At 45.4% G+C, this 25,810-nt stretch overlaps 2 protein-coding genes across 2 annotated transcripts; both read right to left on the minus strand.

The window, feature by feature from the left end:
* Window positions 1-769: 769 nt before the first annotated feature.
* CORT (cortistatin) lies at window positions 770-3,594 on the minus strand. The gene is made up of 2 exons (XM_019976577.2): window positions 2,130-3,594; window positions 770-1,056 (listed from the first exon to the last, which is right to left on the minus strand). The coding sequence occupies exons 1-2, from the start codon at window positions 2,271-2,273 to the stop codon at window positions 838-840; spliced, it is 363 nt and encodes a 120-aa protein (XP_019832136.1). The 5' UTR covers window positions 2,274-3,594; the 3' UTR covers window positions 770-837.
* Window positions 3,595-7,388: 3,794 nt separating this feature from the next.
* CENPS (centromere protein S) lies at window positions 7,389-22,101 on the minus strand. The gene is made up of 5 exons (XM_019976576.2): window positions 21,947-22,101; window positions 15,556-15,679; window positions 14,401-14,434; window positions 9,498-9,564; window positions 7,389-7,816 (listed from the first exon to the last, which is right to left on the minus strand). The coding sequence occupies exons 1-5, from the start codon at window positions 21,998-22,000 to the stop codon at window positions 7,676-7,678; spliced, it is 420 nt and encodes a 139-aa protein (XP_019832135.2). The 5' UTR covers window positions 22,001-22,101; the 3' UTR covers window positions 7,389-7,675.
* Between the last annotated feature and the right edge of the window lie 3,709 nt (window positions 22,102-25,810).

Consider the following 25,810-nt stretch of genomic DNA (forward strand, 5'->3'; position numbering starts at 1 on the left):
GGAACTTTTATAGGCATGTCATCATGGTGTTGTCTGTTTAATTATAGCATGATATTTGTTTTTAAATTACTTTTAGCCAAAATAGGAGGAATAATCATTTTGCTCTTTGAGAACAGTGTTTAAAAATTGCTTTTAATATGAGGGAAATATTTTTTACATTAGACAGTTTATATCAAAGTAAACTGAAATGTTATTCTGAACACTTAAATATGTAGCTTTTACCTATTATAAATCAAAGCAAGGAAGACGAGGACAGAACAACTTCTAAGCACAATGAATGTGGAAGGAAAGCCCCACAGCTGCATTGACAATAATGGCAAAAACCACAAAAATCTTTATCAAAAACTCTCTTCTTTGATCAGACCTGAGGTTGCCAAGGGGATGGGGGAGGGAGGGAGATGGACTGGGAGTTCGGGGTTGGTAGATGGAACCATTACATTTAGAATAAATAAACAAGGTTCTCCTCCATAGTACAGGGAATTATATCTAGTTTCCTGGGATAAGTCATAATGGAAAAGAATATTTTTAAAATGTATATACGTATATATACGTATGTATATATACATGAGTCACTTTGCTATACAGCAGAGATTGGCACAACATTGTAAGTCAACTCTACTTCAGTAAAAAAATAAAAATAAAATACTCTCTTTGGGTTCCAAATTACTAAAGACATCTAGTAGTTGGCATTTTTAAAGTTTACATAAAAACTACTTTTCAAATTACATGATAAAGAGAAGACAACCGCACAAAGAAGAAATATCACAGCTGCTTATTAATACATTTTATTCAGATCCATGGTTACACTTCTTTGCATGAGTAGTTATGGGTGGAGTTTTACTTGCAGGAGGAGAAGGTCTTCCAGAAGAAATTCTTGCAGGGCGTTTTATCTTGGCGCGTGGACTGATGGAGGGGTGCGCCTTCCTGCCGTTTGGACACCTCCCTGGCTTCCCCTCCTACAAAGGGCACTGCCCTGGCCTGGGAGGCCCACTCGTACCACCACGCAAGGAAAGTCAACAGGCTGTTTGTCTTTATTTCTGCCACTTCCTGCATGTGCTTTTAAAAAGAAGCAGAGGACAAAGGAAAGACAAATAAATCATCTGATTCAGCCAGCATTAAGATATATAATTCTTTCCTTTAAAAAAAAATGATGCTCCAGAACAACAAGCCATATTTCCATTTAAAGGATGAGAAAGTTAAGGGACACGACTGAAATGACTTAGCATGCATGCAGAGTTAAGAGAACACCTCAAGAGAATTGCTCTAATCAGAGAAAAGAAAAACTCGAATATATTCAAGGAAAAAAATCTATTTGTTTTGCCCCTAATCTTTTTAATTATAAGAGGTTGGGAGATGTCTCCTTTTCCCTGACAAGTGACTGGCAGATAAGAAGCCCCCCAAGTTAGATGAGGCTTCTTTCGCTTGATTTCCCATGTCTCCATCTCTGGTCTTACTCCTGGCTGTCCACAAATTGCTTTTTAAGACAGATCAGATTGAGACATTATATTCTGGCCTTTCAGACTCCTTAGAAAGCTTTAAGGAGTAATCTGATGATGAATGGCTTTTCTGGAACTCAGCTGCTAATTTCAGAGAAAAATCCATTTTTAATGGTCAACTTTATGTACTCTTTCTTGGAAGTTTTTCAAAATGAAAAAAAAAGAGAAGTAAATCACCTCATAAAGTTACAACTTCTCACAATGGAAAATGTAATGATGTCAATTAATCTAAGCCAGTGAGAACCTGCGCTGTATGTATAAATTAAGATTCTACAAGTAAGTGTGACTAACACCGCAGTGGCAGCAGCAGTAGACCAACTGCACTGCAATAGACCAGTGTGATGGCTTTGTGTTTCAAAGACTGGCAGATGGAGATCGCTAGCCTGAAGAAGCTCCCTTTAGTGTCAGCGTTTTCTAACAAGTTTCCTAATGACTGAAGATGGTGAGTCAATGGTCCATGTGGACATCACAGCACAGGGCAGCTGAGGGGCACACGGCAAAGCCCAGCCCTGCAGTCTGTCCTGTACACACACTCAGCCACAGAGAAGAGGGGGATCCACAGGGTGGCCAGATTTGCCAAGGGAAGGGACAGCTCACAAGAGGGTGAGCACGCAGCCGAGTCAGACTACTCACCCCGCTCTCGTGGCCGGCGAGGCCGCCCTCTGGGGAGAGGGCAGTGGTGGCCCCAGAGGGCAGCAGCAGCAGCGGCAGCAGCAAGCAGAGGGGCAGCATCTTGCAGGCTGGCTGGTACTTCTCTCCAGCTCTGGAGCTGCTCATCCTGCTTGGCAGCCCCTGAAACCAGTGCTTTGTGGACTTGAGTCTCTTCTCTGCAGACTGAGGGGGATATTTTCAGCTCAACCTGCAGCTGTGTGTGTGTTTGTTTTTTTTTTTTGTATATATGCCTATCTAAAGCCTGTACCCCCTCTCCCCTCACATTCAAGTGGTGACGCATGAGCCTGAGCAATCAGTGCCCACAAAAGTGCTTCAGGACTGGATTTAACCCCTTCATTAAAACCTCGGCGCTCTCCTGTGTCGAGTGGATTTGCTCCTACTTGGGGATGCGTGTGCACTTGGCTAGAAATTCCACCTCCTCGCAATTATGCCAAAGCAATCAGGAAGTCTTGAGAACAAAACCAAGTGATTTAACATAATACAAAATTAGCCTTGAATAAGGAGCTTATGGTGATGAAAACAATCAGTCCTAAAGGAAATCAACCTGAATATTCATTGGTGGACTAAAGCTGAAGCTCCAAAACTGGCCACCTGATGAGAAGAGCCAACTCACTGGAAAAGACCTTGATGCTGGGAAAGTTTGTGGGCAGGAGAAGGGGGTGACAGGGGATGAGACAGTTGGATGGCATCACTGACTCAATGAGTTTGAGTAAACTCCAGGAGATAGTGGAAGACAGGGAAGCCTGGTGTGCTGCAGTCCATGGGGTCGCACAGAGTCAGACATGACTGAGCAACTGAACAACAAGGAACACCACCTGCTTCCCAAGTGGTGCTAGTGGTGAAGAATCAGCCTGCTACAGCAAGAAACTCGGGTTCGATCCCTGGGTCAGCAAGATCCCCTGGAGAAGGGAATGGCAACCCACTCCAGTCTTCTTACCTGGAGAATTCCATTGACAGAGGAGCCTGGCGGGCTATAGTCCATGAGGTCGCAAGAGACAAACGCGACTGAGCGACTAACACTTTCAACAGCAAAGGAACTTAAAATCTGCAATTTTGCCCACACCAAAGAATGACTGAATCAGCTCAACAAGGAGACGGTGAGGACTCCGGGAGCCACTCAGAGCATCCACTGGTCTCAGCAGACCACCTCAGGCCACCAAGTGCTCGTTCCACAGCACCACCTCCCCGCCAGCAGGCCACGGTCCTCTGGCCCAGGCTTTCCCAAACTGTGATGTGGACCCAAATCACCTTTTGTTGTCATTCAGTTGCTAAGTCGTGTCCAAGTCTTTGCCACCCCATGGACTGAGCACTTCAGGCTTCCCTGTCCTTCACTGTCTCCTGGAGTTTGCTCAAATTCATGTCCAGTGAGTCGGTGATGCCATCCAACCATCTCATCCTCTGTTGCCCTCTTCTCCTGCCCTCAATCCTTCCCAGCATTGGGGTCTTTTCCAATGAGTCAGCTCTTTGCATCAGTCACCTTATTAAGGTGGAAATGCAGATAGATTCTTCTCTTCTTGGCCACACCTCGAGGCATGTGGAACTTCCCCGACCCATGCCCGCTCCCCCCGCTCCCTCACCTTGCCCCGCCCTGCCTGCAGTGGAAGCACGGAATCTCAGCCGCTAGACCCCCAGGGGAGCCCAGTGAATGCCCTACACTTGACCAGCTCCCAGGGTCTCCTCTCCTGATTACAGCTCCACTGCTGAGAATCCACAACATCAAGCTGTCTCTGCCACCCCTGGTTCCTCCTTGCAGGTCCCAGGTTCAGAATCACACAGACAAATGTACAGACCTTCTCCACCTGAGACAGCTAGGAAAATCAGAAACATCCATCGCAAACCTAAGATGACATCAGAGGCCAGGTTCTAAAGGGAAGTAAAGCGACCAAAGAACTGACGGCACGTTCCAGAAGTGAACGTTGACGCTTTCAGTTTTCCAAAGTGCTGGTTCACACCCCTCCACAAGGGAAATCTCAACTTTAAGTTTCGTTGCATTGCACATTTGTTAAGATGCTAGGTAAAATTGGCACAGCCAAATGACCCACTGTGGGCCATAAAGTGCATCTTGCTTTAGTCCTTTTTTGGTACCAAAAATTTTTTTTTTTTTTTGCCTAATTCCCACAAATATTTTAAAACGTTTAGATATTCTTAGGGCTTCCCTGATGGCTCAGTTGGTAAAGAATCCACCTGCAATGCAGGAGACCCCAGTTCGATTCCTGGGTTGGGAAGGTGCCCTGGAGAAGGGAAGGGCTACCCACTTCAGTATTCTTGCCTGGAGAATGGGGTCCATGGAGTCGAAAAGAGTCAGAGAGGACTGAGCGAGTTTCACTTCCACTTCAGTTTCATGTCTTTTAAATTTGAAACCAGTTCAACATTTTAAAAATTTAGGAAATAATGGAGGCAGAACCAGCTTGTCATCTACCATCTTGACTGAGCCACGAAACGTGAAGGAGGTGCATATAGTCCTTTCCTACTTTTTTCCTCTGAGTGTATTTTTATATATTTTGTATATACTGTATATTCCACGGGGTCGCAAAAAGTCAGACAAGACTGAGCGACTTTCACTCCAGATATTCTTACAGATGAGATAATCATGGTAGCTCACCCAACTTCAAGATTTTGTTCCATGAACTCATTGAACACTGAACACCTAGCGTGTACTACATAGAAGGACAAAGACCATCCACCCCGAAAGGGCTGTTCCAGCCTCACTAAGGGGCAGGAGACATGCTCTGCAAATGAGAGAAAAGTAAAATTTCAGTGTGACATGTGCCAAGGAAGGTTATAAGCTGCAGGCCGGGGAAGGCTTTGTGTGATCTTGTTACTGGCTGCTTTCAAGGAGGTGGCAATATATCTTAGTACCTCAAGGTGAGGGCTCTAGACTAAAATCCTGGTTTGCCATTTAATTAACCTCTCTAGGGTCTCAGGTTCCTCATCTATAAAACAGGGATAAAAACAGTACCTACTGCCTACATCCTAGAATTGTGAGAATCAAATAAGATCATGATAAGCACCTAACACAAGTGGAAAACACAACAGGGCTCACGTTAGGAACTGTCACTAAGACGATACCCTGGGACTCTGCTGGTGGTCCGTTGGCTGGTCCAGGAAGATCCCAGATGCCACAGAGCAATGAAGCCCAGGCACCCGAGAGCCCATGCTCTGCAACAAGAGGTCACTGCAATGAGAAGCCCACACACCACAAGAGAAGGCCTGCACACAGCAGCAAAGCAGCAGCACGGCCAAAAATAATTTTTTTTTTTAAAGAGGATACTCCAAGTCCTTAGTCCTTATTCCCCACAGTATAAAGAAAAGCTCCCCACCACAACACAATGGAGATCCCTGGTGAGAGCCATGAAACCCAAGCAAGGGCTCCTCCTCCTGTGTGCCCCCCGCCGCTCATCTCAGGCTCCAGGGACCCAGTATTCAATGGAGCACCTGTTGTGTGTGTGTGTGTGTGTCTGTGTGTGTGGCCCTACACAAGGCACCAAGTGATCACCATTTCAAAGCCCACCCATAGGGAGTTGACAATCTAATGTTTTATGCAAAAAAGTGTTTCTGAAAAGATGTACTATGGGAACTTGGATTAAAAGGGACTCAGTACTGGATTATTTTGAAAAAGGGAGACTGTTTCTTCTAAAAGGCAGAACTAGGACCTAGATACAAGGTGAAAGACTGTTCGCTACACACAGAAGAAACTTGCAACAATTAGTGTCCACTAACAGAAAGGGCCCTATGCACCTGAGGAGTTCAGGAGAGCCTAGGGGACCTTAGTCATCAGTGCTATAGAAGGGCTTCCTACTTGGTGAGAAGACTGGACTCCATGACCTCTAAGGGTTCTTTACAGATTCCACAATTCAGTAAAGGCAGTAAGCGGGCCCTGATTACACTTTCCCAGACGACTAGGTGTCGAGGTACCAGCTGTACATGACAAGTGTCGACCAGCATATTCCAGCTGTTGCTGTGTACAGAAGGGGATGCTTTGGAACATCCCTGGTTTGTTAATTTAGTAATAAAAAAGTAACGCAGGATCTTTTATTTCACCTTTTTTTGAGGAGTTGGTGTAACAAGGAAGACAAACATTATAAATGTAAATTGCCCCGACTATGTTACCAGGCCACATGTATTTCAAAGACATGTGCTGCTTCATATGGCCAGTCAGCTGGTTATACAGTTAATTAGTCTAAAGTTCAGACGAGCTCCCAGGACTCTAAGGAAGCAAGCCTGTGAGAAAGAGCCCTACAACTCCTTTCTGCTAACGGTCAGCAAAGATGGAACGGGAGAGGATGACTGACATCGCATGGACATGCCAGAGTAAACTAAACCCTGAGCAGAACATGCAGTGGGCAAGGGGCAGTTCCTGAGGACTCGGGGTTACACCCTGCTGCTCCTTACAAAGTCTGACCACCCCTGTGTTATAATCCCTGAAGAATGTGTGGTGGGACCACTTGTCTAAAATACAAACAAGTCAGAGACTTCCCTGTGGTCCAGTGGCTTAAGAGTCCACATTCCTAATGCAGGGGGTTTGGGTTCGATCCCTGGTCAGGGAACTAGATCCCAATCAACTAAGAGTTCGCTTGCCGCAACTAAACTTTCTTTGTGCCACAACTAAGACTGGTGCAGCCAAATAAGTAAATCAGTATTTTAAAATAAAAATACTGTGAAAATGTGTGAAGAAATACTACACGGAGCACCTAGAATAGGAGCTGGCACACAGAATGGGCTCTGTAAATGCCAGTCCCTTTTCTTTGCCACTATTGTCCCACTGGGTTAAAAGACACGCTCGCCCTGGGCCTCTGAGAAACCCCAAGGAGAAGACAGAAGACGTGGGATTCCTGGAACCATCATCTCTCACAACCTGAAACAGAAGACGCACGCTGAACTGTTTTGGAGGAGTAGTCAGACTTTCTTCTCAAGCAAAAGTTCCATCCAGTGTGGCCAACCACACTTACAACATAGCCACAGAAAAGTCACATGAACTGTGACTGAAAAACAACACTGGAGGACTTCCCTGTTGGCTCAGGGGTTAGGATTCAGCACTTTCCCTGCCGAGAACCCAGGTTCAATCCCTGGTTGGGGAACTGAGATCCCAGAAGCTTCATGGTGCAGCCAAAAAGGGACTAAATGCATATAGCTTTAGTCATCTTTCAGTGATTGTCAGCCTGAAAAATGATATAAAAGAATGAACATATGATTTTTTTGCTTGAAAAAGTCAACCATATGTATTTGCTAACATAATTTTATTAATACGATACAATTTCCAACATATACCATTCAAACACATGCCCTTTTCATGCACTTCAATAAGACATGGAACTATTTTGCTTAAGAGTTTCCACTTCTCTTTTAAACCAGCTTTTGTAGTCAATGACTTGGAGAGTACAATACAAAAAGCACCCAAGCCTTTTGTATTTTAATCTCCACTTATCGTTTCAGAACCCTCTATTGGCAATATGTGCTTTTAGCCACTCTGCCTGCTGAAGGCCACTTTCTCCAAACAGCAACAGGGTTTAATTCTCACTTTCTTCTACACCAGCCTCTGCTGACTCCACTGAATTTCTGTTTTCATCCTCCAACTTCTTCTTCTTCTTTGCTTTTTTTTCCAGGTTAAGCTGAGCGATGTCTTCATTTTTCTCTGTGATGTATTTTAGCTACAAAAAAAATTTTTTTAATTACATTTTTACCTGATTGTAAAGCCATTAATAAGTCTAGTCGGGGAGAAAAAAATCTATGCCATTTCCCAACCACTCTCACCCAGGGTTAAATTCCTCAGAGTTAAACACAGCTTCCAATTTTTTTTTCCTGGAAGGAATCAATGACAAAAGTCAGCTCACTGCTTACTCACATAGGAGTTCCTTGAATAATCAGAAGAATTAAAACTTGTAGTTTACGAAAGGCATGCCAATCACAAACATACTCTACAAAGCACAGATAAAGTCAAAAGCCCTAAATTTTACCCAATTAAAATTACTGAGCAATTCCTGTGTACCAGATCCTAGAGATCTGGTAATTACAAGGGTAATAAGACAAGGTCCTTGCCCTCAGGGAAGATTCAGTCAAATGCACAAGTTTAGCTGCAACTCTTCAGTAACAGGCTTCTGTCAGATGACCAAAATTTAACAGTCCAAAATTAAAACAACATTCTGAGGTAAATACATACGCAATAAGCAGGAAACTTCCCAATTAACAGTCTAAGATGATTTGCATCGACAATTCCTTGCAAAAGATAGAAACTGCTTACTGAAGCTGACCAAGTTACAGTTCTGAGAGAGAATGTCAGAGGAGAGAAAAATGTCTTTTCCACTGATACGCAGCACCACCAGGCACCGGAGCTATTAGGAATCGTATCATCCTTGACCTTGACTTAAACTTTAGAGAAACAATATTAGAAGAGCAGAGACAGAAAAAAGTCCAGTGGAAACAGTACTGGATCCAGGGTTTGAAGGTTAAGGGTCAGCTGTTAACCAGAAAACTTCATATTTAACTTTGGGAAATTACTTAACTCTAGTAGTCTGGCCTATAAAATGGGGCTAATTAGCCATTTTATGAAAAACCCTCATAGGGTGGTTGTGAGCTTTAAATGATGTGTGTAAAATATGACCTACAGAAGTCCTGTGTGAAATGTCAAGTGCTACACAAGTTCATTCATTCAACTACTACTCATGAGCCCCTACTGTGGGTCAGGCCCTTTTTTAGGCATGGCAGATGGAGTCGAGAAGAAAGACATAAAAATCCCTGCCCTTGTGGAGCTCACATCCTGGAGAGGAACGTAAAAGTATTTTGACTGCTAAGATCAGACTAAGTCAGGAAACCTCACAGGCGTCCTGGATCTGCCATCAGCCACAGCCACTAGCCTGGGACGATCACAGCATCACCTGTAAGGTGAGGGCACGGCTGGGATGACGTCTAGACGTCTCTGAAAAGACAGAAAATGTGCTCAACTGCCTGCACACCCCAGATGTACTGATACTCCTTCCACACCTGGCTCACCAAAACTGTGGGCTCCATAAAAGCACCCCCTAGATACTCTAGCCTGTGACCTGCCTCTGACACCATGGTGTAGCTGAAACATGGGACCAAAGTTTTGAGATATTACAGAAAAGGCAAATTATGAAATCCAGAGAGCACTGATTAGAAAATTTCAAATTGGCTTAGCAAGATCCATCATCGTGAAAGAAAGACTGTAAATTACAGGCAGGTCTGAGTGGTTGAAGCGTGTCTCATTTTTAACGCAAGGTGCCCTGGGGGAATCACTTCGTGGATGCCGGTGATTAATTGGGAATAATGTATTCTGATGGGAAAGGGGAGTGAGGAAAGAAATCCATCTCTCACCAGTGAATGACTCCTCCTGGCTAAGAGCTTCACGTCTTCAGTGTTAATTGTGCTTCTTTTCGCATGTCTGTAGAAAGCGCAGAAACAATTCGCCAGAATGTTTCATATTATTTAAAGTTTTGATGAAACACAAAAGTTCATGGCCAGACTTCACACCAGCAGGATCTCTAAGTAGCCCATCTTTTCAGGTGAGGGCCATTAAGTGACAGTGACACAGAAATGAGTGAAGTGATGAGCCAAGATACCAATTAAATGAAGAGACAGAGCAAGCAGAAGCCAGTCTGTCCACCTCCACTGGAGGGCCGAGGGTATCTGGAGAATGTGAGCATGGAGAGAAGTAAAAGGCATTCAAGCCTTCCCAAATGCTCACAGTGGGCACAGCGACCAGCATGCAAAAAGAAGCGGGTCTGTGAGGCACCTTCAGTGAAAAGAGAAAATAGCACAGAGCTCACAATACAAAGATCATTGCTGCTTAAATGAACGCTAAATAGAAGAAATAGAATTTCCACAAAACACAGCTTCGCTTATACCAAGGTCCTAATGCTCTTCCCCAAAGGCTACATTACAGGGAAAAGCTTGTGCACGTGTCCCTCCCCAGCTAGGAGACAATGTGTCCCCAGCAACAGCCCAGCTAGGACAAAGAACACCCTTTCAACTAGACTCTGTTTCTTGCTCACAACACGGACCAAGTGCTTGTTCCAGTTCTCTTATCTCTGCTTTAAAAGGTAATCTGAGACAATGAGCTCTATTCAATAATTTATCACTCTAATAACACCCTTTCTTGCCATTTCTAACTTCCTCCAAAATTAAGTAGGAACTCTGTAAGTCGGAATAAGGGGGAATCTTTGTGTTCTTAACTATCAGAGTGACCAGCACATGGCAAGTCCTCACTAAATATCTGTTGATTTACAGATAAAACTCACAGAAATTATATTCTGTAATTTGGCCAGATTAGTCCTTCACATCCTGCCAAATGTGAAAAGATCACATGCCATCTCATCATGACGGACAGTATCTGACTATCCTGGGATAATATCCACGTCAGAAGATAACTTCTCATTAGCCGCCTGGAAGGACTAGCACAGAGAAAAGTGGGCGGGGCCGGCGGGGGGGTGGAGTCAGACAGAAAGTGACAGACAAGAGACCACAAAGCCGGTCCAGAGGTGCCCTGCGTGGAGGATGTCAGGAGCCACAGACACACTAGCCCTCGTCTATATCGCACGACAAGCTGCCCTGTTGGTGTTACCCCTTCCTAAAGGGCCGGACAAAGAGTAAGGAGGAAGCAGCACTGAACTGTTCAGTGTAAGATCAGCATATATGATCACAAGAAACATTCAGGAAACAGCAGAGCCAACCCTCTCCACCACTTGACTGGTCATCTGGTTTCTCTGCACCATGTTTTAATGATACCACTGTCCCAGATGGAGGAGCAGGTACATCCTATGCCAGCAACTGCACACCACAGACTCTCCTAAATCAAACCTCTGGCTCCAGAAAATTACTCTAGAGAACATAACAAAGCAATTTTTCATACAACACTTTTAGCAACACAGGTTTTAAAGACTATTCCCAAAATGCCCCTAAATATTCATTGGAAGGACTGATGCTGAAGCTCCAATACTCTGGCCACCTGATGTGAAGAACCGACTCATTGGAAAACACTCTGATGCTGGGAACTGAGGGCAAGAGGAGAAGGGGGCAGCAGAGGATGACATGGTTGGATGGCATCACCAACTCAATGGACAAGAGTTTGAGCAAACTCCGGGAGATAGTGAAGGATAGGGAAGCCTGGCGTGCTGCAGTCCATGGGGTGGCAGAGGCTGACACGACTTAGCGACTGAATAACAACAAAAATGCCCCTAGAATTCATTTACCGTAGAATACCTATCTTCCTCAAAATGTTTCATCTTTACCATGTTAACATTAGGTGACTTAGACATTAAATGAAGGAAAGTCACAACTTAAGTGGAGAGATTATTTTCCAAAGTTTATAGGTGAACTGAGTTTATAGTATTTACAATTTAAGTGTATTTTTTTCATAGAAACATTGTTACAAATACTAGTTAGGTTCTCAGCCTCCAAAGACTATCTAATAGGTAGCCAACCTGAAATAGCAGTATATATTTCAGATTTCTCAAACTGGGGTAACATAGGAGCAGGAATTATGTAACAGGGAAAACTCAAAACCACAGGATAAAGCTGACCCTCTGGGACTATCAACTTTATTCAGTAGTGGTGGTTTAGTCACTAAGTTGTGTCCAACTCTTGCAAACCCACAGACTGTAGCCCACCAGGCTCCTCTGTCCATGGAATTCTCCAGGCAAGAATACTGGAGTGGGTTGCCATTTTCTTCTCCAGGGGGATCTTCAAGACCCAGGGATCAAACCCGGGTCTCCTGCACTGCAGGCAGATTCTTTACTGACTGAGCTACCAGGGAAGCTTTTTAAATTTTATTCAGTGATACACATTTTTCCCCCCACACCATGGCATGCAGATCCCCAACCAGGGATTGAACCTGGGGCCCCCTGCATTGGAAGTTTAGAGTCTAAACCACTGGACCGCCAGGGAGTCTTATTCAGTGATAAACTTTAAAACAGGATTTTTTTTTTTTTAATGGAATATTTTGACAATGTAAAATTAAGACAACAGATAAGTCTTCAAAGAAAATCTGCACTTGAATTAGCTCAGAGTTCTTTGGAGGAAGTTTAAGGAGTGCTGGTATACACCCCTGAGCACTGCAGAAGAGGAAACATCTCTGAGTAAAGCCTCTGACAGTCTTGCTCAGAGAGCATCAGCTGACGGCCTCTCCCCAGACTCCTTTACCCAAAAGATGAGTCCTTCCTTGTGCAGCTGACAGTCCATGTGGTGCCCACACATCTCGGCCCCGTGTGTGCGTGCTAAGTCACTTCAGTCATGTGCTACCCTTTGTGACCCCATGGACTATAGCCTGCCAGGTTCCTCTGTCCATGGGATTCTCTAGGCAAGAATACTGGTGTGGGGTGCCATGCCGTCCTTGAAGGGATTTTCCCTACTTAGGTATCGAACTTGGGTCTCTTACGTCTCCTGCATTGGCAGGAGGGTTCTTTACCACTGTGCCACCTGGGATGCCTACCTCTCTGCCCCAGGGCCCAGGAAAAAGAAGTAGGCTTCTCAACTATAAAAAACACACAATACCTGAAAACTTAACGTGTGACAATGCTAAATAGCTCTAATTTCATTTTTATTTCTAGTATTTAAAATTGTCATTGTCTTTTCCTACAACTAACACAGAAATGAGGAGGAAGCGCACAGCTGGGGACTCGCTCCTGGCGTCTAGTGGGTAGAGGCGAGGGACATCACTAAGCACCTTACAATGCACTGGACAGAATTCGGAGATCATCCAGTCCAAAATGTCAACAGTGCTGAGGTGGAAAACTCTGATCTATACTGACAAACTCTATGTTCAAATCAAGTAACCATTTGTCTACTAATTTACATTTTTGTGTCTTCCTTTGTAACATAAAAGACTCACATTTTTTAAAAAAAAGAAGAGGGATTTCCTTGGTCCATTGGTTAAGACACCATGCTTCCAATGCAGGGGATGTGGGTTTAATCCTTGGTCAGGGAACTAAGATCCCACAAGCCCCACAGCATGGTTAAAAAAAGAAGAAGAAGAAGAAAAGAAATGGCAAGGGGTTTCCTTGGTGGTCTAGTGATTAAGAATCTGCCTGTTAATTCAGGGAACATGGGTTTGATCCCTGGTCCAGGAAGATCCCACATGCCCTGGAGCAACTAAGCCTGTCCATCACCACTATAGAGCCTGTGTGCCTAGGGCCTGTGCTTTGCAACAAGAGAAGCCACCTCAACAAGACCTTGTATGGAAACTTGAGAAAGCCCAGGCGCGGCAGTGAAGACCAAGTGCAGCCAAAAATAAAATAATAAATCTTAAAAAAAAAAAAGATGGCAAGTAAAGGCAGTAAATGTATTTCACAGGAGACCTGGGGTGGGGGTGGGCGCAGGGCACAAGTAAGGGGCAACCACCTGAATTAACGATGATAAGACGCAGGAGCCGTCAGTATCCCATATATTATCCTGATCCCTTTTGGCCAAGTTGAAGATGCTAAGCGGTTTTTAGGGACTCATATACGCAGGAATAGGCAAGATTTAGAGCCTGCCCTCTGAGAACCTACTGCTTTAATTCATTCAGAATATTCATCGAAGAAACAAAGAGCTATAGGAGAAAGGTGAAAAGTATGGGGTGTGGGAGAGGCTGGCACCAAATCAGAAGTGGGAGCAAATTAGAAAGCTTTAGCCCTTTCAGGCCTTCGTCATTCAAATTGCTTCATAAAAGCAATTCGCTGCAATTGTTTTCAATTACCTGTGGAACTAATTGAAGAGAGGAGCATAAATCACCTGTAAAAGCTAACGCTTTACCAGCTGAAAGCCAGTCACACATACTTTTCAAGGAGCATGTGTCTCACTTGTCTCCAGCAGGCAAATGCAGGGCTGATGGGGCCATGGGCTGTATTATCCCGACACCCGTGCGCTACCCCACAAAGCACGAAGCAGCCCAGCCCGGCGCCCAGCCTCACCCCCCAGCACATCACCTGCAGAAACAGTCTTAAAAGCAAGTGCACCATGCACAGAATACTGGAGACATGACTCACACCTTTTTAACCTGGAACTGAATAACTTCACTTCCCTTAACGACAAATACGAGGAAAACTTCAAAAAATGCCCAATCAAGTCTGAATGGATATGATTAAAGCAGATGTTCCATTCTTACAGAATCATGATTAGAGACTGAGTCTCCACAAAACATGGGGCGGGGAGGGGTTCAAGCTTCCCTGAAATTCACCACCAGATGGGGAGCATCAAAGCATGGAAACAAGCCCAGCATCCGACAATCAAGCTCTCTACCCACCTTGCAAACATTTCAAGGTCTTTGGCAAAATTTTCTGAAAGAGAAAAAGAGATGTGCTTTAATTAGCCTATCTCAACCTTAATTCAGAAGCAGAAAAGTGAAATCTCAATGTCTACAGTAAGTGTAGTGACTACTACAAATCCTTTTGAAAGTGAGAGGAGGCCCTTCGGGTGGCTCCATTGCTGGATTCATTACGACCTCTGTGTCCTCCCTGCCACCTCCACCCTTCGTTACAAACCTCTGGTAATTGTGGCTACACCTCTCCTCCCTAGAAACTATCCCTTAATCTTAAATTGTGCTAGGAGTTAGGGCTTGTGAAGACATTCATCTCCCCTGAAGTCAAGCAAATACCAGCTGTCAAACTGTGGGTGGAAAAAAAAAAAAAAAAAAAACTGTGGGTGATATAAAAAAGTTATAAAGCAATGAAACAAAAAAATTAATGTCCAAGGACTTCCCCTGGTGGTCCAGTGGTTAAGAATCGGCCTTCCGGTGCAGGGGACACCGTTCCTATACCTGGTCAGGGACCTAAGATCCCACATGAAAGAAAGTCAAAGTGTTAGTTGCTCAGTCGTGTCCTACTCTTTGTGACCCCATGGACTGTAGCCCACCAGGCTCCTCTGTCCATGGAGAATTCCAGGCAAGAATACTGGAGTGGGTGGCCATTTCCTTCTCCAGGGGATCTTCTCAACCCAGGGATTGAACCTGCATCTCCTGCATTGCAGGCAGATTCTTTACCATCTGAGCCACCAGGAAAGCCTCCAAGATTCCACATGCCGCCAGGCAACTAAGCCAGAACGCCACAACGAAGACCCAGAACAGTCAAAATTAAATAAATAAATAGGGCAGCCTGTCCTAGCCCTTGTTTAAAAAAAAAGTAATATTCTGGGTGGTTTAAAGCAATAAAATAAAGGTGCTGATGCCCTCCTATTAGTGTAACAGAAAGAAAAAAAATACAAATCTTGTAATAGAAAAAAATATAGCTCTTCCCATAAACTGAATCTTACAGCCAATAGAAGAAACGTTTCACGGATGGTGTCCAGTGATAATGTTCTTTGTCTGTTGGTGAGATACGCCACGGCACCCACCTGCATTTCTCCCAAGCAAAATCAACCTCCAGGCTTTCCACACCCCCACAGGAAGACCAGGGCTGCGTACCACACTGTCCAAAGGTCACCTCTGAGATCGCTGCAATGGTTTGCTTGCTGAACTGCATGTCTTTGTCCGACGCAACTTCCTCGCAAAGACAACCAACCGTGTAGTGAACCGCTGCCTTTAGCCTCTGAAGTAAAATCAAAACACTTCATGGGTAAGACTGCAAATAAGAGCTCTTCACATCTTAAAAAATGAAGACCAAGAAGAGGGTCTGCTCAGCCTAAATTCCTTCGGCACCTTCCATAATGGCTGAGTGACTTTTCCAGTGTCCTAATAAATCAATGGGGCCTCTGGAATGTGACTTGTGGAAACATCACTTCCTAGTTAATGGTGATGATTTAGGTGAAGTAAAGATAAGGAACAACGATGGCAGGTCAGCGGGGAGAGAAGGCAGACTGGTATCTGGGAGGCGCCTGTGTAACTTTACTCAGTTATTCCACATTTATGCGCCAAGTGCCTACTGGGTGAAGGCATGTGCTAACACGTTAGTATGAATGTGTGCTACCTGAATGTTACTGACCTGAGATATTTCAATATTCACTTACATAACAAATTCCTGGCCACAGGTGTTAGTTTCTGCAAAAAAATCCCCCGGTCAATAATGTGCCAGGTATCTGGGGAACACAGTGGAAAAAAAGAGATTTTTGCCCCTAGATGGAAGTTAACCAAGCAAATACAAAAGGACTGGTCCCTGTGCTTCAAGTCCTTGCCAGTCCCAGTCCTGCACAAGACAAAGGATGAATATCAGGACGACACTGGGGAAGGCTCCCGAGGGCACACTAGATCAGCCTCTGATTTGCTGCTTTGCTAGCCCACCTCAACAGGACCCTCACTGCTCCTTAGCAACACCTTCCAGTGCTGGAAAACACTTCTTCCCCATGGAGGAGTAAAGAAACAAGCCACGCCAAGGTCTCATGTCAACAAGCTTGCTGAGCCCTGTGTGTGCCCCTGCTGGGGACGGAGCTGAACTGCATGTGGTGACAACTGAACCCCAGACAGCGTGGGCTCTACCAGCAAGTGCTCATGGCAGAGGCAAGACAAGGAGGGACTGCAAGAACATGAGTCCAGGGCCCCGAGGGGAGGCCAGACAGATAAGAAAGGGACATGCCTTCCTTAGTTTCAGATGTCACAAGAGCAGGTAAGTGGAAAGCGTCAGTGGAAGGAGACAAAGAGACCACCACCCTGGGAGGGATAAAGACCCTCCAAAATCATCTTTTTTTTTTTAGGTATGTGTAGACGTGTGGTTGAGGAAGGCTTTCTTATCTCTCCTTGCTATTCTTTGGAAGTCTGCATTCAGATGCTTATATCTTTCCTTTTCTCCTTTGCTTTTCGCTTCTCTTCTTTTCACAGCTATTTGTAAGGCCTCCTCAGACAGCCATTTTGCTTTTTTGCATTCGTTTTCCATGGGGATGGTCTTGATCCCTGTGTCCTGTACAATATCATGAACCTCCATCCATAGTTCATCAGGCACTCTGTCTATCAGATCTAGTCCCTTAAATCTATTTCTCACTTCCGCTGTATAATCATAAGGGATTTGATTTAGGTCATACCTGAATGGTCTAGTGGTTTTCCCTACTTTCTTCAATTTAAGTCTGAATTTGGCAATAAGGAGTTCATGATCTGAGCCACGGTCAGCTCCCGGTCTTATTTTTGCTGACTGTATAGAGCTTCTCCATCTTTGGCTGCAAAGAATACAATCAATCTGATTTCGGTGTTGACCATCTGGTGATGTCCATGTGTAGAGTCTTCTCTTGTGTTGTTGGAAGAGGGTGTTTGCTGTGACCAGTGCGTTCTCTTGGCAAAACTCTATTAGCCCTTGCCCTGCTTCATTCTGTACTCCAAGGCCAAATTTGCCTGTTACTCCAGGTGTTTCCTGACTTCCTACTTTTGCATTCCAGTCCCCTATAATGAAAAGGACATCTTTTTTGGGTGTTAGTTCTAAAAGGTCTTGTAAAAAATAAATAAATAAATAAAAATAAAAGGTCTTGTAGGTCTTCATGGAATCGTTCAGCTTTTCAGCGTTACTGGTTGGGGCATAGGCTTGGATTACCGTGATACTGAATGGTTTGCCTTGGAAATGAACAGAGATCATTCTGTTGTTTTTGAGATTGCATCCAAGTACTGCATTTCAGACTCTTTTGTTGACCATGATGGCTACTCCATTTCTTCTAAGGGATTCCTGCCCACAGTAGTAGATATAATGGTCATCTGAGTTAAATTCACCCATTCCAGGCAATTTTAGTTCTCTGGTGCCTAGAATGTCGACGTTCACTCTTGCCATCTCCTGTTTGACCACTTCCAATTTGCCTTGATTCATGGACCTGACATTCCAGGTTCCTATGCAATATTGCTCTTTACAGCATCGGACCTTGCTTCTATCACCAGTCACATCCACAAATGGGTATTGGTTTTGCTTTGGCTCCATCCCTTCATTCTTTCTGGAGTTATTTCTCCACTGATCTCCAGTAGCATATTGGGCACCTACTGACCTGGGGACTTCCTCTTTTAGTATCCTATCATTTTGCCTTTTCATACTGTTCATGGGGTTCTCAAGGCAAGAATACTGAAGTGGTTTGCCATTCCCTTCTCCAGTGGACCACATTCTGTCAGACCTCTCCACCATGACCTGTCCGTCTTGGGTGGCCCCACACGGCATGGCTTAGTTTTATTTAGTTAGACAAGGCTATGGTCCATGTGATCAGATTGGCTAGTTTTCTGTGATTATGGTTTCAATGTGGCTGCCCTCTAATGCCCTCTCGCAACACCTACCGTCTTACTTGGATTTCTCTTACCTTGGACGTGGGTTAGCCTTCCTCAGCAATCAATGCAAAGAAATAGAGGAAAACAACAGAATGGGAAAGACTAGAGATCTCTTCAAGAAAATTACAGATACCAACGGAACACTTCATGCAAAGACGAGCTTAATAAAGGAGAGAAATGGTATGGACCTGACAGAAGCAGAAGATATTAAGAAGAGGTGGCAAGAATACACAGAAAAACTGTGGCAAGAATACACAGAAGAACTATACAAAAAAGATCTTCACGACCCAGATAATCATGATCACTCACCTAGAGCCAGACATCCTGGAATGTGAAGTCAAGTGGGCCTTAGAAAGCATCACTACGAACAAAGCTAGTGGAGGTGATGGAATTCCAGCTGAGCTATTTCAAATCCTGAAAGATGATGCTGTGAAAGTGCTGCACTCAATATGCCAGCCAATTTGGAAAACTCAGCAGTGGCCACAGGACTGGAAAAGGTCAGTTTTCATTCCAATCCCAAAGAAAAGCAATGCCAAAGAATGCTCAAACTACCGCACAACTGCACTCATCTCACACGCTAGTAAAGTAATGCTCAAAATTCTCCAAGCCAGGCTTCAACAATACCGTGAACTTCCAGATGTTCAAGCTGGTTTTTGAAAAGGCAGAGGAACCAGAGATCAAATTGCCAACATCCGCTGGATTATCGAAAAAGCAAGAGAGTTCCAGAAAAACATCTATTTCTGCTTTATTAACTATGCCAAAGCCTCTGACTGTGTGGATCACAATAAACTGTGGAAAATTCTGAAAGAGATGGGAATACTGACCACCTGACCTGCCTCTTGAGAAACCTGTATGCACGTCAGGAAGCAACAGTTAGAGCTGGATATGGAACAGACTGGTTCCAAATAGGAAAAGGAGTACATCAAGGCTGTATATTGTCACCCTGCTTACTTAACGTATATGCAGAGTATATCATGAGAAACACTGGGCTGGAAGAAGCACAAGCTGGAATCAAGATTGCCGGGAGAAATATCAATAACCTCAGATATGCAGATGACACCACTCTTATGGCAGAAAGTGAAGAGGAACTAAAAAAAGCCTCTTGATGAAAGTGAAAGAGAAGAGTGAAAAAGTTGGCTTAAAGCTCAACATTCAGATCATGGCATCTGGTCCCATCACTTCATGGCAAATGGATGGGGAAACAGTGGAAACAGTGTCAGACTTTATTTTTCTGGGCTCCAAAACCACTGCAGATGGTGACTGCAGCCATGAAATTAAAAGACGCTTACTCCTTGGAAGGAAAGTTATGACCAACCTAGATACCATATTCAAAAGCAGAGACATTACTTTGCCAACAAAGTTCCGTCTAGTCAGGGCTATGGTTTTTCCAGTGGTCATGTATGGATGTGAGAGTTGGACTGTGAAGAAAGCTGAGTGCCGAAGAATTGATGCTTTTGAACTGTGGTGTTGGAGAAGACTCTTGAGAGTCCCTTGGACTGCAAGGAGATCCAATCAGTCCATTCTAAAGGAGATCAGTCCTGGGTGTTCATTGGAAGGACTGATGCTGAAGCTGAAACTCCAATACTTTGGCCACCTCATGCGAAGAGTTGACTCACTGGAAAAGACCCTGATGCTGGGAGGGATTGGGGGCAGGAGGAGAAGGGGACGACAGAGGATGAGATGGCCGGATGGCATCACCGACTCGATGCACATGAGTTTGAGTGAACTCTGGGAGTTGGTGACGGACAAGGAGGCCTGGCGTGCTGCAATTCATACGGTCGAAAAGAGTCGGACACAACTGAGCGACTTAACTGACCTGAACTGAGAGGTGTGGTTAGGGATAGGGGTACAGGACAGGGATCCTTATCATTGCTCCAGAAAGTTCCTCTATCCCTCCATCCTTCCCCCTCCTCCACTTCCTGGAACAGGTTAAGGGCCTTCTTCAATAGAGGCTAAGTCATGCCTGTGTGTGCTCAGTTGCCAAGTCATGTCCGACTCTGCAATCATGGACTTTAGCCCACCAGGCTCTTCTATCCACAGGATTCTCCAGGCAAGAATACTGGAGTGGGATGCCATTTCCTCCTCCAGGGGATCTTCCCCACCCAGGGATGGAACCCAGGACTCCTGCAGGTCTCTTGCCTTGCAGGTGGATGTTTTACCAATGAGCCACCGGCTTGGGTCAGAGGGTAAGTCACTAGACTCTAATTTCCTCAAGGGCAGGGCCCTTCAGTACTGTTCATGGCTGTCCACCTAGAACTAAGAACCAAGAACACCTGGCTGAGTGAACAGTGGGATCCTCCATCAGGTCACCACTGCACAGAGGATGAGGTTCAAATTTCTCAGTCCATCTTTGCTGCCTGACTCACTTTTTCAGTAAGCATTTATTGTCTGTTGAGAGCTAGGCTCTGTACTAGGGGCTGAGAACACAAAACTGAAAAAGAACAGTCCCTGCTCTCAAAGAGTTTATCTCCCACATCTTTGCCATGAATGGACTCTTTGAAACCATCAATGTCATGAAACCCAAAGGAGGTGAAGAACCGTTCCTAGAGAGACCAAAGCCAGGACTAGACACAATGCATGATCCCGGACTGGATCCTGGGTGAAGGAAAAAAGACCATGAAAGAATATCTTTGGGACAATTGAATATGGATTCATATTAGATAATAGGATTTTATCAATTATCAAGCTTCCTGAATGTGATCAGAGATTATGACCTTGTTCTTGGAAGAAGCATGTTAAAGCATTAAAATTTAAAGGTGAAGCATCAAGTGTATTTAATTCTCAAATAATTTCGAGAAAAGAAGGCAGCAAATACAGCAAAATGTTAACTGGTTATTCGAGGTGAGGGGCACATGTGTGATGAATGCGCTAATTTTGCAACCTTTTCTGAAGGCTCGAACTTCAAAACAAAGGGAGGCGGTGGGTAAACAGCTTCTGAAATTTAGGAAGCGCCCCTTTCCTGAGCTCATTCTCAATTCTCCTCGGTTAATGCTCTGAGATTCTTGGTTTTTCTCACGACTCTCCCACACGGTATTTATTCGCGGTGCTGACTGAAGGACTGAATACCAGCAACTACGCCGAGAGCTGGTTATTATCACCCTGATTTTTCCATCTAGGAAAATGAGTTCGGGGAGAGTCAACACAACACTCTGTGCGGAGTCGAGATTCGAACCCATATCCGATGGGTTCCGGAGCCGGACGGCCGCGTTTACACCAGGTTCCGAGGCCGTCTCCTCCCCCGCAGGATGGACGCACCGATTAGAGGAGCCAACGTTTTTAGAGCTCTTGACGCGTGCCTCAGAACAACCCTGTCCGAGGAGACTGAGCCTGTCACAAAACCAGAGGGGCCTCCGCCGCCGGACTCTCGGTGCACGGCAGGTATTTTCCCCGAATCTTCCCTCTCACTCAGCCACCCCAAGCTCCGACCAGCCAAACCAAGGAAACCGTCTCCCAGCACCCCCCGCGGCAGCTGGGTCAGCTCATGCGCAGGCGCCAGAGGCCGGAGGTGGCCGAGCTCGACCTCCGACCCGGGGCCTCGGTACGAAGACGAGGCTGGGCTGAGGCGGCGCCTTTTTCCATGCAGAATCTCGACGCCGTCCTTCCCCAGCCCCACCAGGACCCCATTCTCCTGTACCTGTAGGTAAGAGAAGCGTTGCTGCTCCTCGGACCACTCCTCCTCCTCCATCATCACCACGGGCGGATCCTGGCAGGCGCGCCAGGACGGAAAGACGCGGCCGCCTGGGCGACCTGGTCGGATTTTCCCGCCGCGGCGCCGGGCAACGGGCCGCGCTGGGGGCCAAAGCGCGAAGCTGCCGGCTGCCTCGCGCGCCCCCTGGCGGCGATTCTGGGAAGGGGGCCTCACAGCGCGCCTGCGCCCGCCCGGCCCCAGCCAAGCTCCCCGGGGACCTCAGGCCCAACTCTGCGCCCTGCACAGTGGTCAACACCAGGTCTCAGGAACAATGTGTGTGTAGGGACAAGGGTTCGCAACTCGGTTGTAAATTCCATGCGGCTGCAACCTCGATATGCCTTGCAAAATTTAGTGTGAGTTTTTTTTATAATTCTATAGTGTCCCAAAGTCAGATCACTGATAAATGTTTGATTTCTATCCCCTTCAGCGAAAAAGTTTCTCAGCCCATTGCCGTTGCCAAAGGAATATAGGTTTGACCCAAGTGTTAGCTGATTTTCCTTTATGTTAAGAATTAAGGGGCTTACCAGAATTCCCTGGCCGTCCAATGGCTAAGATTCCTCACTTCCACTGCAGGGCGTGGGGATTTAATCCCTGGTGTGGGATCTAAGAACCCACATGCCAGACGGCCACGAATTTAAGAAAAAAAAAAGGGAAATAAGGGACTTCTCTGGTGGTCCATCCAGTGGAGTTCAATCCCGGGTGAGGGAGCTAAGATCCCACATACCTTGTGGCAAAAAAAAAAGAGAAAACAGAAGCACTGTTGTTTACCAACTGAGCTATCAGGGAAGCCCTGTAACAAATTCAGTGAAGACTTAAAAAAAAAAAAAAAAGAAGTGAAAAATAGTGAAACCTAACAGTTAGATCTGCACTGTTTCCAAACTTTCTTCAGTTATTTTCCTCCTTCCCAGCTTCACTCTTTGGAGCTTCACTCATTTTTGGATGACGTGAGGAAGGAACTTCTCTACTGAACTGAATAATAGTGTCAAGTACTGGAAGAATATTTCCTTAACTTATGCTATTCATGCTACAAAGTGTACAGACACCATGCACATTCAAGTTCAATCTGCATTATTAACATCCACCTCCCCCCACTTCCATAAGCAGTCAACAAGGAATTAAACCCTGATTTGCAGGTTTCCTTGATGTAAATACTCCCACTATTGCCAGATTTCAAGCAACCAATATGAAGAAGCTGAACTCAGCATTTGTTACGAACTAGACTTGTTTGACTCATTGGAAAAGACCCTGGTGCTGGGAAAGATTGAAGGCAGGAGGAGAAGGGGACAACAGAGGATGAGTTGATAGGATGGTGTCACCAACTCGATGGACATGAGTTTGAGCAAGCTCCGGGAGTTGGTGATGGTCAGGGAAGCCTGGTGTGCTGCAGTCCACGGTGTCACAAAGAGTCAGACACAACTGAGTGACTGAGTTGAACTGAGACCTGTCTGGGAGTTGGGCCATAAAGAAGGCTGAGCACCGAAGAATTGATGCTTTTGAACTGTGGTGCTGCAGAATACTCTTGAGTCCCTTGGACTGCAAGGAGATCAAACCAGTCAATCTTAAAGGAAATCAATCCTGAATATTCATTGAAGGATGGATGGCGAAGCTGAAGCCCCAATACTTTGGCCACCTGATGAGAAGAACCGACTCATTGGAAAAGACCCTGATGCTGGGAAAGATCAAAGGCAGTAGAAGAAGGGGATGACAAAGAATGAAATGGTTGGGTGGCATCACCAACTCAATGAACATGAGTTTGAGCAGGCTCTGGGAGATGGTGAAGGACAGGAAAGCCTGGCATGCTGCAGTGCAGTCCATGAGGTCATGAAGAGTCAGACATGACTGAGTGATTAAACAACAGGCTTGTTTGCCCCACAAGCAGCAGGCCTGACACTGAAGTTTGCAGCCAAGAAAGAGTTTGCTGATGAGGTCATCACGAAAGGAGAGCAAATCACAGATCCAACTCCGAGGGCCAAAGGCTTGAGATAGTTATGGGATAAAGAAGCAGGGGGGATGTCCCTAGTGCTCCAGTGGTTAAAACAGTTCAGACTCTGCCTTCCAATGCAGGGGGATGCAGGTTCGATTCCTGGCAGGGGAACTAAAGGCCCATGTGCCTCAAATTAAAAGCAGCAAAGTGGTCTTGCTGCTGCTGCTCTTAAGTTGCTTCAGTCGTGTCCGACTCTGTGAGACCCCAGAGACGGCAGCCCACCAGGCTCCCCCGTCCCTGGGACTCTCTAGGCAAGAACACTGGAGTGGGTTGCCATTTCCTTCTCCAATGTATGAAAGTGAAAAGTGAAAGTGAAGGCACTCAGTCGTGTCCGACTCTTCGAGATCCCATGGACTGCAGCCTACCAGGCTCCTCTGTCCATGGGATTTTCCAGGCAAGAGTACTGGAGTGGGTTGCCATTGCCTTCTCTGAAAGTGGTCTTAGGCACGAGGAAAGATGATTGGAGACAGAGGAAAGGTGAGGCAGTCTGTGTCCTGCATCAGCCCACCTTTAGACTCAGTGGTCTGAACTGGGCAGGAGCCAACTCCAAAGTTTTGGAAAACAATGTAAAAGCTCCGTTACTATAGTGACCCATACATCAGAAGCATTATCTGTAGGGCTGGTTTCAAAGTCTAGTGATACATTACCTTGCCTAAGTGAAGCTCAGAGGGTATGCACCTAGAGAATGGGCTTACTCAGTAAAGAAGCTGCAAGCAGGAAGGTTTCTGACACGCTGTTCCCTCATCTGCTGTTCTGGAGGACACACGCTGAGCTTCTGTTAACCCTTTGGACGTGATTTCACACAGGGAAGAGATGCTGCACACCCGCCATTCAGACACAGTAGATGGAGATAACCAAGAACAGATGATAGAAAAATGTGCAACACAGTAGCATAATTAAGGACTGATGACTTTTAAGTTTTTACTACCTTTGTTTTTAATACAATTTTTTAAGTCTGAATTTGTGTAACTTAATTTTTTTTTAATGTCTATAAAAATCTGTTTGTTGGACTTCCCCGGTGATCCAGTGGTAAAGAATCTGCCTGCCAACGCAGACCTGGCTTCAAGACCTGATCTGGGAAGAGTCCACACACCATGGGGCAGCTGAGCCCGTGCATGAGTACTGAGCCCATGAGCCACAACTACTAAGCCTGCATGCCCCAGAGCCCGGCCACAAGAGACGCCAGCTGCAACCATAAGAAAGCCCTTGTGCAGCAACAAAGACCCAGCTCAGCCAAAAACAAACTTTTAAAAATCTGCTTATTTGTTTTATCTTTTGACCTAACCACATGGCCTGTAGGATCTTAGTTCCCCAACCAGGGATCAACCCCCCACCCTCTACACACACGTCAGAGTCTTAACCACTAGACCTTCAGGAAAGTCGCACTGTAACTTAATTCTTAGTAATGACTGTGTATGTCTCTAGTTTTCTCTTCTCTTGAGAATCAGGCATTCACCTCTCGCTGGAGGAACTGGCTCTAGCGCACTTCTGGCCTAGCACATAGTATGCACTTACTAATCCCAAGTAGAAAGAATGTACTATGTTGAAATCAGTTTTTAAAGACCTGAGTGCCCAGCCTGCTTAACAGGTCCAGTGAGAGCCCAGGGCCCAGCTCGTGGTGGGGGCTCACTGAATGTTTGTTGAGGATCTGACTCACAGCGGCATCTCAGTGAGTCCTGAAAAAGCAGAAGTTCCTTAATAATAGACCAGCTCCCCAGGTCATCAGCAATGCAGGGCCCCCCAATTTTTTTTTAAAGACATTTGACCCAGACATACAGGTATCCCCTGCCTTTGAAAGTTTGCAGTAAGCCTCTTCGTTTTTTAAA

The sequence above is a fragment of the Bos indicus genome, chromosome 16, assembly GCF_029378745.1.
Source record: "Bos indicus isolate NIAB-ARS_2022 breed Sahiwal x Tharparkar chromosome 16, NIAB-ARS_B.indTharparkar_mat_pri_1.0, whole genome shotgun sequence".
Taxonomy (NCBI): Eukaryota; Metazoa; Chordata; class Mammalia; order Artiodactyla; family Bovidae; genus Bos; species Bos indicus.